The sequence below is a fragment of the Callithrix jacchus genome, chromosome 10 (assembly GCF_049354715.1).
Source record: "Callithrix jacchus isolate 240 chromosome 10, calJac240_pri, whole genome shotgun sequence".
NCBI classification, from domain to species: Eukaryota; Metazoa; Chordata; class Mammalia; order Primates; family Cebidae; genus Callithrix; species Callithrix jacchus.
Window position 1 is genome coordinate 68,804,676 of NC_133511.1, and position 13,144 is coordinate 68,817,819.

Genomic DNA, 13,144 nt, shown 5'->3' on the forward strand with positions numbered 1-13,144 from the left:
TTACTGGGCTTTTTTCCTAAGAGTTAAGCAGTCTCGCTCTGTTGCCCAGGCTGGAATGCAGTGGCGCAATCTTGGCTCACTGCAACCTCTGCCTCCCGGGTACAAGCATTCTCTTGCCTCTGCCTCCCTCCCAAGTAAGTGGGATTACAGGTGTGTGTCACCACACCCAGCTAATTTTTTAAATATTTTTAGTAGAGATAGAGTTTCACCATGTTGGCCAGCCTGGTCTCGAACCCCTGACCTCAGGTGATCCACCTGCCTCAGCCTCCAAAAGTGGTGGGATTACATGGAAATTCTTTCTATATGAGTTTCTTTCCTTTTATTATTATTATTTTTTTTGAGACAGAGTTTTGCTCTGACTCTCAATCTGGAATGCAATGGCATGATCTGGACTAACTGCAACCTATGCCTTCCAGGCTCAAGTGATCTTCTTGCCTCAGCTTCCCAAATAGCTGGGATTACAGGCATGTGCCACCACAGCCTGTCAATCTTTGTATATTTTGTAGAGATGGGGTTTCACTATGTTGCTCAGGCTGGTCTCAAACTCCTGAGCTCAAGCAATCCTCTGCCTCTAGCCTCCCAAAGTGCTGGGATTACAGGTGTGAGCCACCATACCCAACCCTATATGAGTTTCTACTTCACCTGAAGAGTTAATGTAAGTGCAACAGGTGTTATGGGCCACTGCACAGACTTTTTCTTGTTTGGCTAAGAAAAAATCTAAAGCAATTAAATTATTGATTACTACTTCAGCCAGGGAATTAATTTGTTGGGCTGTAAGGCTTTCTGCAGGGTCTCCAGCTATCTGGCCAATAGTGGCAGATAGATTTGGATATGCTGGTCAAGCTTTGAATTAGACTCCTTCAGTTTTGAAATAGTCTCATTTAAGGAGGTTATCTGAGACTCCTGACTGTGTTTAGAGCTCTCATAATGCCACTTAAAAATGGTCTCCCATGGGAGGATTCCTTGAGTCCAGGAAGTAGAGACCAGCCTGGGCAACATGGTGAAACCCCATCTCTATACAAAATTAAAAATTGAAAATAAAGAAATTAGTGGGGTGTGATAGTGCATGCCTGTAGTTCCAACTACTTGGGAGGTAGAGGTGAGAGGATGGTTGAGCCCAGGAGGTCAAGGCTACAGTGAGCCATGATCATGCCACTACACTCCAGTCGCCATGACAGAGTGAGACCCTGTCTCAAAAAAAAAAAAAAGAAAAAGGCCTAGGCCTCCTGTTGCTTCTGAGAGATCCTGAACACTCTCTGTTCTTTTTTTTTTTCCTTCTTGAGATGGAGTTTTGCTCTTGTTGCCCAGGCTGGAGTGCAATGGCACAATCTTGGCTCACTGCAACCTCCGCCTCCCAGGTTCAAGTGATTCTCCTGCCTCAGCCTCCAGAGTAGTAGCTGATATTACAGGCATGCACCACTAGGCCCGGCTAATTTTTTTTTTTTTGAGACGGAGTTTCGCTGTTGTTACCCAGACTGGAGTGCAGTGGCACAATCTCGGCTCACCACAACCTCCGCCTTCTGGGTTCAAGCAATTCTCCTGCCTCAGCCTCCTAAGTAGCTGGGACTACAGGCATGCACCACCATGCCCAGCTAATTTTTGTATTTTTAGTAGACACGGGGTTTCACCTTGTTGACCAGGATGGTCTCGATCTCTTGACCTCGTGATCCACCTGCCTCGGCCTCCCAAAGTGCTGAGATTATAGGCGTGAGCCACCACGCCCGGCCTAATTTTTGTATTTTTAGTAGAGATGAGGTTTTTCCATGTTGGTCAGGCTGGTCTCGAACTCCTGACCCCAGGTGATCCACCTGCTTCGGCCTCCCAACCAAAGTGCTGGGATTACAGGCGTGAAACCACCGTGCCTGGTCTGAACCCTCTCTGTTCTTATTGTACACGCAAATATTCTAATTTTAGTATGTCAAATGTTTTCAGAATTTCTCCATTTTGGCCCATAAATCTTTAAATTGTTCCAGGTAAGCTTTTTTCAGGATCCAAAATATTCATAAGACTTTTTCTCATAATTCTGAAACATGTATGTTCCTGATGGTGGCTGGTCAGGGACTGTGCTTAGAATCTAGGTTCCCCAGAAGAGCATAAGACATTCCTTTGATTGCCACTAGAGGGCAAGCATCCTCATAAAACCTGATGGACTGGATGAGTCAGGCTGAACTGCCCCGGAGCACTCCCACTAGAAACCTGGGGCCAGCAAAGATGGTCCTCGAAGGGTCGGGTTGGAAAGGATCAGAGTGAAAATGAAGTCCTCAAGATCTCAACTCAAAAGTAGGAGATCTTAGATTGGAGAGAGCTTACCCGTTTTCTTACAAAAGCTGTCAGGGGGACAACTGAGCTGTCAGTGGCTCCACCAGGCACCAGTGCATTCACTCACGCTGGGGGAACCTGGTCACTCCATGGTTCCTACTCTTGTTGTCAATTATGTTGGCTTAAAACCACAAGATCTTTACATTTGGAAAGGAGAGCTTTATTTCTTATTATGGGTTGCAACTTACAAGCTAGGAATTGAAGTGAGGATGGGACAGGGGTTTTACACTAAATGAATTGGCTAAACATACATTTTTTTTTTAATAGAGATGGGGTTTCTCCATGTTGTCCAGGGTGATTTCGAATTTGTGACTTTGTGATCTGCCTGCCTCAGCCTCCCAAAGTGCTGGGATTATAGGCGTGAGCCGCCGCACCTGGCCAAACATACATGTTTAATAAGTTTTAGGAAAATTTATGAATATGAGAGTTGCACACATGTGTACCAAGAAAACATGTTATATTTGTCCCATATTCGCTTTGAGGTCGGGACATTAAAATGCAGTCGAATTCGCCTTTATATGTCAAAAGGGGAAAAACAGAACCCAAAGCACTTTGTGTGCTGCCTCTGTAAACTGGCTAGAACTGGTCCGTGGTTGAGAGTAATTGATCAGGAAGGAATGTTTTGTAAGCTGGTCAGCTTTCATGTCAAAATTGGGAAAGGGAAGGGAGTCTGGCAGTTGGTTGAAATTGAAATCAGTGAAGTCTCCAGATCTTGGTTTTCCAGGGCTGATTTCTGTTTAACTCTTGGGAAAGAAGCCTGGTGATGGTTCATGAGGAAGTGGGTATGTACTGAGGTGTGATTGACCTATCATCATGGCTGGGAAACTTAGATTTTAAAGTTTTTCCAGAGTCTCTTTGGCCAAGAGGTGTCCATTCAGTTGTTTGGAGGGCTGAGGATTTTGTATGTATTTTCTAGAGGGCTGAGTCCTCTGAAGACCTCAGCAGGTGGAGAACTCTGGAATCCTCAGGCCTCCTTTCCTCCTTTATACCCCAGTGCTGACTAGAGAAGGACAGACAGATGTCTAGGAACGCCTGGAGATGGGAGCTCCTCTAGAGGGAGCTCCTGCCCTCTCATCCTCTGCCCCCAGCCTGGGGGCTGATCATCAACTAGACTTTATTGCCCCTCCACTGCAAGAGTGAGACCTGCTCCCTGAGCCAGGCCCCTGGGCCATGAGGGCTTCAGAAAAAGCGACCAGCAAATGGAAGATTGGGTTAGAGGTCAAGTTCAGTTCCTCTGGTGAGTCCTCACCAATTGTGGAGCCTCAGTGCCCTGCTCCGAAGGATGAGGTGGTGTGCCTATCTGGAAACTGGGTGCTAGGTCCAGCAGGGAGCGACAGTCAGACAGCCAGCTTGGAACCAGTCCAGAGAGTATCTATCTGAGCTGGAAGCTTGATACCACAAGGTTAACCATTGGCATTCCTTCCAACCACAACCTGAAGCCTGCCCTAGGACCAGCCACATATAATAGGAAGCTGTTTGACTCACAGAGGTGGAGATTCTAGGCCTCAGGGAACAGAAGAAGGGCCTCAGAGTTAGAGAAGAGAGAAACCTGAGCTCTTCCCTGAGTGCCAGCTGTTCACACATGCAATCTCACATCACTCATCTTCCCAGCTGCAGAAACTACTGATCTTAGTCTGATTCTAAGCCTGACTTCTTTCACCTACCCGTTGCAGGAGAGAAGCTCTGTGAGGGGCCCACAGGGCACCATCCTAACGAATGTAGATTAAGTGTTTCTTCTTTGGCCTTATCAGCTGCCCACTCCCCACATAACCCCCCCCCCCCCACTTTTTTGTTTTGAGAAGGAGTTTCACTCTTGTTGCCCAGGCTAGAGTGCAATGGTGCAATCTTGGGTCACTGAAACCTTCACCTCCCAGGTTCAAGTGATGTTCCTGTCTCAGCCTCCTGAGTAGCTGGGGTTACAGGCATGCACCACCATGTCCAGCTAATTTTGTATTTTTAGTAGAGATGGGGTTTCTCCATGTTGGACCAACTAATCTCAAACTCTCACCCTCAGGTCATCTGCCTGCCTCGGCCTCCCAAAGTTCTGGGATTATAGGCAAGAGCAACCATGCCCAGCTCCCCTCATAACTTCTATCTCAGCCACCCTAGAATTCCGTTCACACTTCTATTACCCCTAAACCTTTGCACTTGCTGAGACCTCTCCGCAGAATGCCGTTGTTGTGCTTGGCAAACGTTACTCCTTTGGAAGCCTTCCCCGACGTCGTTGGGCTTCAGCAGAACAACACCACACTCTGTGCTTCCCTCTGTGAAAGGCTCATCTAATTGTTCTAAGAGTTACTGGTTCTCAGAATTGTCTGTCCCCACCAGATCTTGCACAGAACTCAGTTTCCTTCCTGTTGGCTGAGACCAGCATGGGCCAGTGGACTGGATGCTCAGAAAGCATTAGTTGACTGACAGAATGGATGCAGTGATTCCTTAACTTACTGAGCACCTTCTTGGTACCAGGCACTAACCCAGGCCCTGGGGATTGAGCATAAAATGACATAGACACAACCCTGCTGTCGGGAGAGTATGTTTTGTTAGGGGAAAGGCAGACAACAAACCCAGTAGAGAAAAATCCACACAAGGGCACAGAATGGTGTGATGAGACATCAGCTGGGTGGCTTTGTTAGGCTGAGTGGTCAGAAGTCATTTTAGGGGGACGTGTAGGTTACCATCTAAGTGGCCACAAGGGGCAGGCCTGCAGAGGATTAATGAAGAACATTTCAGGCACACAGAGAAGGAGTTGCTGGAGCAAAGACCCTCATTATGAGAAGTGTGACTGGAACTCATTTACAGAGGTGGTACGGGGAAGATTTGGCTTGAGGGCTCAGAGATGGGGCACGCCTTCTATGCCATTGAAGAAGTTTGGTTTTTACAAAAGACACCACTGGAAAGCATTGAAGGGTTGGTGGAAGAGTTGTAACATACAACGTGTTTAGGTTTTAGTTTTACTTTTTTAAAAAAGGTCCATCAGTTAGTAGAACATGTAGGTGGAAGTGTGCTGATGAATAGAGTATCTCTAGTTCTCCATTTCTCCCTGCAGCGTATTTACTAGTTACAAAGGGGAAAGTGTAGTGGAGGAACCTGGCAGACATGATCTCAACCAAAAGATCAAAGTTAACGTCACCAGGAACAAGCAAACCCCACACCATGTGGCTCCCATTATGATGCATGAGATAACCATGTAGGGTATTCATGCCCAAAATGCATAACCTCAGTGAATCATGAGGAAACAGATTAACCCAAGTCGGGGGTACTCTACAAAATAACTGGCCTGTGGCTTTCAGCAATGTCAGGATCATAAAAAAAAAAATATTCCTTCCAATGCCCATCAGTAGGAGACTGAATTCAGTGTGATGTGCACATAGAATGGATTTTTACCCAGTAATTTAAGATCTCAATAGGTCAACATGGACAGATCTCAGGAACAATGACAGATGAAAACTGCACTGAGATGCCCTTTTCCCCACCTGTAAGATGAACAGAAAACCAAAGTTTGATGGCATACCGTGTTGACAGGGTTGTGAGGTAACAGGCACTTTCTTTCTCTCACTCTCTCTCTCTTTTTTTTTTTTTTTTTGAGAGTAGGTCTTGCTCTGTTGCCCAGGCTGGAGTGCAGTGGCACAATCACAGCTCACTGTAGCCTCAGCCTCCTAGGACTCAAGTGATTCTCTCACCTCAGCCTCCCTGCTAGTTTGGACTACAGACACACACCACCATGCCCAGCTGGTTTTTTTAGTTTTTTGTAGAGATAAAGTTTCATGTTGCCCAGGCTGACCTTGAACTCCTGGGCTCAAGAGATTCTCCTGCCTCAGTCTCCCAAACTGCTGGGATCACAGGTATGAGCCATTGCACCCAGCAGAGAGACAGCCACTCTCATACTTTGCTAGTGGTGGGGGGCCACATTGATACAACCCACATAAAGTTGTAACTCTCAAAATTAGATATACTCTTGACCCAATAATCCTTCTGGAATTTAAATACAACATTCCACTTAGTAAAAGATTGTTAATTGCAACATTAGTTGTCATTTTTTAAAAAAAGTAGGTCAGGCACAATGACTCATACCTATAATCCCAGCACTCTGAGAGGCCAAGGAGGGAGGATCGCCTGGGCCAGGAGTTCAAGACCAGCCTTGGTAACATAGCACGACTCCTGTCTGAAATGAATGAATGAACGAGTTCATCACTGAGACCCTCCTCCCCACCAATATCTCCAACCAGCCCATATCTAATGAGGGAAGGGTAACGAAACTCTCAACTTGAAAGAAACTTCCCAACTTGAAGCCCAATAACTCACTGGCTACCTCTGCCCATCTTCCTCCATCTGTGTCTTTGCCTGTGTGTAGTGTGGGTGGGATGAGCTTGGCGTGAGGGGGAAGCCAGTGCAGCAATAAGAGACTCAGACTAAGGGGTCAGATACCTGTATTCTAGCTCAACCTCTACACCCTACTTCCCAGTGAATGTCAGGCTAGTTCCAGTCCGATTTGGGGCCTATCAGTGGAAAAGATGAAGCATTGTGTCCCTTCAACCCACCCGTCCCCAAATTACAAGACACAAGACACACGTGGATCTGTCTATTAGAATGAGTTGTTGGAGGAACACCAGGGAACCCTTCTTGGATCAGGAACAAATGTTCACGGTCCCAAAATCCCACGGGATGGGGCCTCAGCCTTCATGGCCGCAGCATAGAACCTCGCCACCTCCTCGTTGGGGTTGCCCTGGGCCGAGTCAAACCACATCTGGATGCAGCGGCCGCTCCCTCGGCTGTAGTCGCTGACCTTGTAGGAGTGACTCCAGAGGCCCTCACAAAGGGCGGCTGGAGTGGGGAAGTAGGACTCAAAGGTGTGGCAGAGGGCCCCGGCAGGACACTCATTAATCCCTGAGGGAGGAGAACATAAGACCCTTAGCTTCTGGGCCAGACCACACCCCTCCCAACCCCAAAGCCCCACTCCCACTCCTCATCTGGTCTCCTCCCGGCCCTCACCTGAGGTCCAATTCCACCCTTTTTGCCAGTTGCTCTTGCAGGTGTAGGAGGTGCGACAGTCTTCCCACCAGCGCTCGCAGTCCTCTTTGCACAGGGGCACGTTCAGGATGCGCTCTTTGCGCCAGCTCTGATTGACCTGGGTGGGGAGGAAAGGGAAGGCTCCTGTCAGCCACGTATCTCAGTAGCTGCAGGCTTGAAGGGGACCAGAGCTGTGGGAGGGGGCAGGGCCTCCACCACCCTCAGACCTGAATTCCTGGACCAAGCCCTCCCTGCAAGTGGCTGGCAGGCTCTGCCCTCTTCTGAGGGTCATATTTGTGGGAACGACACTCATACCTGCCGGATCCAGGGCCCCAGGTTGGGTGAGCACTCATAGAGACAGTTGTCCTGGATGAAGTGGCGCTTGCAGGCGGGCTCCATCCTGCCGCAGTGCTCCCAGTTAAAGTTGTACAGGCGGGAGGTGTCCTTGTGCAGCTCCTGGCTGGTGTTGGCCGTGCAGCAGGCGTTCTTCCTCCAGGGACTGCACTGGGTGGGGAAGACACAGGACTGAGTCCCTCCCCACCACCGCCGTCTCCTCCATATTCTGGCTCCTCTGCCCCAGGTAGGTCATCCAGAGGAACACTTGCTGGGGAGGGCCCTTGAGGAATCCCCACCTCGGGACAGAGGCAATTACAATATTGGTGGTTTTTTCACTATTTATTAAGACAGGGTCTTGATCTGTTGACAAGGCTGGAGCACAGAGGTGTGATCATAGCTCTCTGTAGCCTCATCCTCCTGGGCTCAAACAATCCTCCCACCTCAGCTTCCAAGGAGCTGGGATTCAGGCACATGCTACCACCCCTGGCTAATAGAAAATATTTCTGTGGAGATGGGGTCTCACTATGTTGCCCGGGCTGGTCTCAAACTTCTTAACTCAAGCAATTCTCTCATTTCAGCATCCCAAATCCCATTAGAGGCATAAGCCACCATGCCTAGTTAATTTTGGCTTTTAACAGAGGTAATATGGGGGATATAGGAGATGACGGGGAGCCACTGTCTGGGAGAGTGATTATTATTTGTACAGCTCTAACTGTTCAATAATTTATTTTATGTTGTTCAGTTTATTTATATTATTCATTTTGCATCCAGCCAATATTAACTGAGTGCTTAATATACATCAGACACTGCTAGGTCCTAGGAACACTGCAGTGAACAGAACAAATAACATCTCTACCTACCCTCAGGGAGGTTGTGGTTTTAGTGGGTGGGAGGTCTGTGTGTACAAGGAAGACAAAGAACACTCTAGGCAGAAAATCATAGGTGCAAAGTCCCTCAGGCTTTTGTACTTTATTTTCTCAACAACTCAGTACCAACACTTAGCTCCATTTTTATAGTTTAAGTAACCTATACCTATAGTAAATAGTGGGCTTAAGATTAAGACAGGGCACAGTGGCACACACCTGTAATCCCAGCACTTTGGGAGGCTAAGGCAGGCGGATCACAAGGTCAGGATTTCGAGATCAGCCTAGGCAATCTGGTGAAACCCCATCTTTACTAAAAATACGAAAACTAGCTGGGCATGGTGGCACACACCTGTAGTCCCAGCTACTCAGGAGGCTGAGGCAGAAGAATCGCTTGAACCCAGGAGGTGGAAGTTGCAGTGGGCCTAGATCACGCCGCTGCACTCCAGCCTGGGCAACAGAGTGAACTCCGTCTCATAACAAAAAAGATTTAGCTCAGGACAGAGAGGAGAAGAACCTGGCCCCAGGTTGTGGTGGAAGGTGAAGGTCTGGCATTCCCCGGGTCTGGAGGTCCAGGCGTGGAGACTCCAGATAGGTACTGGGAATGGTGAGGGAAGAGAAGATCTATAGCCTGCACATGAGCCTGAACCTGGACTTGACTAAATGTAGGAAAGGCCATCCTAGAAAGGTAAATACAAGGAGGTAAGACAAGCGGAAATGGTGGAGATTTCTCTTTGGAAATCACTCTAGGCCAGGACTCAGAGAACCTGAGAAATCAGGAGTCAATTGCTTAAAATTTCTGGGCTGAACCCTTGCACCTAGGGTCAAGTGATGGTGGAGGTGCGACAGGTCTGAGCACCCAGGAGAAACAGTAGGGAAATCCATGGGAATGGAGCCAGATCTACCCTTCTCCCACACCCTGGCCCACACCTGGTGCCGGCTGACACACAACATGCTTCCCCGCCTGCCCGACTTCACACTTGCGTTTCCTTACATGTCCCAACTCTTGGTCTCCCTGCAAGACCCCTTGCACATCATGGGTCTTGGGGTTTGGCAGACATGGGTCTTGCCTGTCAGGGTCAGGAGTTTGTGCCTCTGAGAGGGTTAGTGAATATAATGAAAAGAACACCCTGGCTGTAGTAGGGGCTCTACAAATATCATCACTCTCATATGGCTCATGGCCCTGAGAATTATAATCATCTGTGTCTCTCAAAGATCTACGTCTGCACCATTTCCTGGCAAAGAGGAGGTACTCTAGAAGGTTCTGAAAAGCAAATGAAATGGTGGGCACAGAGTTTCAGTTTCAGTTTTGGAGGATGAAAGAGGTTAGGAGACGGATATGGTGGTGATGGTTGCACCACATGAGCATTCTTAATGCCACTGAACTGTATAGTTAAAAACAGCTAAAATGCAAAATTTATGTTTTTTGGGTTTTTAAATTTTTAACCCAAATTTAAAATAAGCAAATAGAATGTTGGAAACGACTCAGATGTCACGGGACTTCCGGGCTGTCCACTCTTCACTTTAGCCCTCAGATCCTGTCCATGCCACAGGCTCCCCCTGGGCACATCCCCAGCCCTTTGGGAATGTGAACACTTGTAGGGAGCAGACCAGGAGACCAGAGGAATAAAATACAGGCACTTTCCTGAGCCTGGAGTTCAAATTCGAGCTCACGCTCCCCAAGCTCCCTTAGTGGCCTTATCTGTGGAATGGGACCCTTCCTTCTCTTGTGGACATCACGCCCTTGGCTCTGGCCACACTGGACCCACCATTTCTCATGCTGTCACCCTCTGACCTGAGTACATGCTGTCCTCTGCCAGGCTGCCCTTTCCTGCTTTTTCCTCCTTGAAAACTCTTACTCATCTTCCCAGGCCAAGGCCAATGGCCTCTTCACTGGGAAGTCTCCCCAGCATATCTGATTGGTCGCTGTCTCTTCAGTACCTAATGGGGGTGGGAAGCTGGCCTGTTTGTAGGTGTTGGCTGCACCATGACCATGAGGGGCCCAGCTCCTCTTCTACTGTGCCATTGAGCTCTGTGGGCTGACACATAATTAAGCCTGGGAAAGTATGGACAATCCCTCTCCTCAGTTCCCACTTGCACCTGTGCCCTCTGTGGGCCTATTTCCTCATTTGCATAAGTAGAGACCACCACACACCCACCCTGCCCTTTGGGCTTATTCACTAACATGACATGAGTGAAAGCGTGTGAGTCATAGGCTCATAGTGACTGTTAGGTATGTGGTCTCTTTATTGTTGTAGATTTGGTGGCCTCTGGTGGGGAGGCCCTCCAGAATCACAGCAGCCATCCTCCTGCCTTCATCACCTCCCACAGCTGGCTTCTCCACCCTGTTAACTTATGTCTGTCAGAGGCAGCCCTCTCCCTCGCCACAGACTCCACTTTATCCTCACCTGGCCATACAGGTTGTCCTCAGGGCCGGGATGTGCCTTGTGGTGCTTGGCGTCCATGCAGACATTAAGCAGGCCTGTCCTGGCCCGCACACTCCTGGGCTGGGCGCTCCCTGCAGCGGTCACCAAAGCCAGAAGCAGCAGTTGGGTCATCTTCCAGGCCATGTCCATCTGTTCCTACCAGAGACCCACAGTCAGAGGTGGACAAGGTGTGAGGGAAGGGCAACAGCCACAAGATTGTGTACTGTCCCCCTCCCAGGCCCAGATCTCTGCCCTCCCTACACTGCACCCCCCACAGGGCAGCTGAGCCAAGAAATAAAGGGTATATAGAGGTGAGAGGGAGCCCTTCCCCAATTTGGAGGCAGTACCCACCTGCTTCCCACTCAACAGAGCTCTAGGTTCAGTATCTGCCACCAGCTTGCTCTGTGACTTGTAGGAAGCCGTCACCCCTGTGGACTTCCCCTCTTTGATTTCTCCAGTGTTTTATGCAATTCCTCTAAAATTTGTGCAAGGTGAAACCACAGGTCATGGTCTGCTGATGCAGGGGTGGGACTCTAGACAGCCTCAGACTTGTGTTTGCTCAGCCCGTCCTCCTATCCTAGAGCTGCTGAGGTTTAGATGCCCAGAGAAGCTGAGCTGGGGCCAGCAAAGGCCATGGAGCTGTCAGCTATTGTTCATGGTCCCAGAGCAGATGCTGTGGGAGGCAAGGGGGTGGGCATCTCAGAAAATTGCCCAGGGAGAGTCAGGCTCAGAGCTAGGGGGAGGCCAACAGGTCAGTGGCAAATGGAGGAGGGGGCTGAGTAAGAACAGTGGGTGGTTGGGCCATGGACGCAAAGACATCAGAGAATCCAGCCTCCCAGGCGATGGGGAGGCACTATCTTGCCTCCCACCTCTCATCCCCACCTTCCCCTCTGTCCTGTCGCAAGGCCTTATCTCCATCCTCAGCCCACCTGGGAATGTGAACCCTTTTAGGGAGCAGACCAGGAAATCAGAGGAATGAAATTCAGTCACTCTCCTGAGCCTGATGGGGAGTCTCTCCCACCTCCCCACCCACTTTATAACCCCACTCTGCCTGCATGATTAGACCCTCTGTTAGGGAAGGTGGATAAGGCTTTGTCTAGGAGATAGCTCAATTGTCTTTGAATAAGGACCCAGTTAAATTATGGTACATCTACCTGTTGCGAGAAATCAGGGAACCGGAGAAAGCAATGAGGTTACAGGAGGATTTATTTCAGGTGTACACCGGCTCAGTGTATTTGCATCCAGAAAGTCTGAGCAATGGACAAAGAGAGCAAGTGTCTTTTATGCATCCAGGGGCCCGAAATCACGAAGCAGGAAGCAGGTTTACAGAATCGAGAATAAAAGCAGTTAATAAAAACTGCAACAGGCTTACTTACATATGATGCTTGGTGTACGGGTCAGGTGTTCCTTATCTTGGATTTGGACCGGTTTGGACAGTGCTGCATGAGTTTATCTTTTGGCCTTTGCCCTGGTGCCTTGCTGTCTGCAGTTCTGGCCTGCTTAGACATTTCTCAGGCCTTCAGTGTGTTACTTAGATACAAAACAGACTATGTGAAGTTATACAGGAGATAGATACCTACAAATTCCTAAGCTTACTCATACTACAGAGGTAAGGGTATAAGGAAAATTTAGTTTCCCTCCTTATGTTGAGGGAATGCTGGAAAAGTCTCCAGAGCACATTCCTCTGAGCTCTGGCTTCTGAGGTAACATCAAGGTTTCTCCTGGGCCTGGGCTTTGCCTGTTAACTGCCTTCAGCCTAATACAGAGAACTTGTTTTATTCCCTTTTTGATGTTCAATGTTCTTTTCTTTCTTTAATTTCCCACCTCATACCCAGTGGAATTTAATGTGGTAACAAAGAGGAAGTTCCTAATGTACAAATACTGAAAAATCTCCACATGCATTGTTAAGTGGAAAAAGAAAGGCGTAGAAGAATGCTATATAAAAAAAAAATCTGTGTAAAAAAGGACTTAAAATGTCTGTGTTGATCAGGTGTGGTGGCTTACACCTGTAATCTCTGCACTTTGGGAGGCCGAGGCAGGCAGATCATTTGAGATCAGGAGTTTGACATCAGCCTGGTCAACATGGTGAAACCCCATCTCTACTAAAAATACAAAACTTAGCTGGGTGTGGTGTAATCCTACGCCTTATGCCTGTAATCCTAGCTACTTGAGGGGCTGAGACAGGAGACTCAC

At 48.5% G+C, this 13,144-nt stretch overlaps 1 protein-coding gene across 5 annotated transcripts; it reads right to left on the bottom strand.

Annotated features, from left to right (window-relative positions):
• Window positions 1–6,885: 6,885 nt before the first annotated feature.
• FOLR3 (folate receptor gamma) lies at window positions 6,886–12,372 on the bottom strand. 5 transcript variants are annotated; one of them, XM_017977828.4, is made up of 6 exons: window positions 12,328–12,372; window positions 12,106–12,201; window positions 10,934–11,101; window positions 7,642–7,830; window positions 7,309–7,444; window positions 6,886–7,203 (listed from the first exon to the last, which is right to left on the bottom strand). In XM_017977828.4, the coding sequence occupies exons 3-6, from the start codon at window positions 11,099–11,101 to the stop codon at window positions 6,959–6,961; spliced, it is 738 nt and encodes a 245-aa protein (XP_017833317.1). In that variant the 5' UTR covers window positions 12,106–12,201; window positions 12,328–12,372; the 3' UTR covers window positions 6,886–6,958. The 5 variants fall into 5 exon arrangements, with proteins under 5 accessions (XP_017833317.1, XP_078196437.1, XP_017833315.1 ...); XM_078340311.1 differs by having other exon boundaries at window positions 10,934–11,107; XM_017977826.4 differs by lacking the exon at window positions 12,328–12,372 and having other exon boundaries at window positions 10,934–11,107; window positions 12,106–12,296.
• Between the last annotated feature and the right edge of the window lie 772 nt (window positions 12,373–13,144).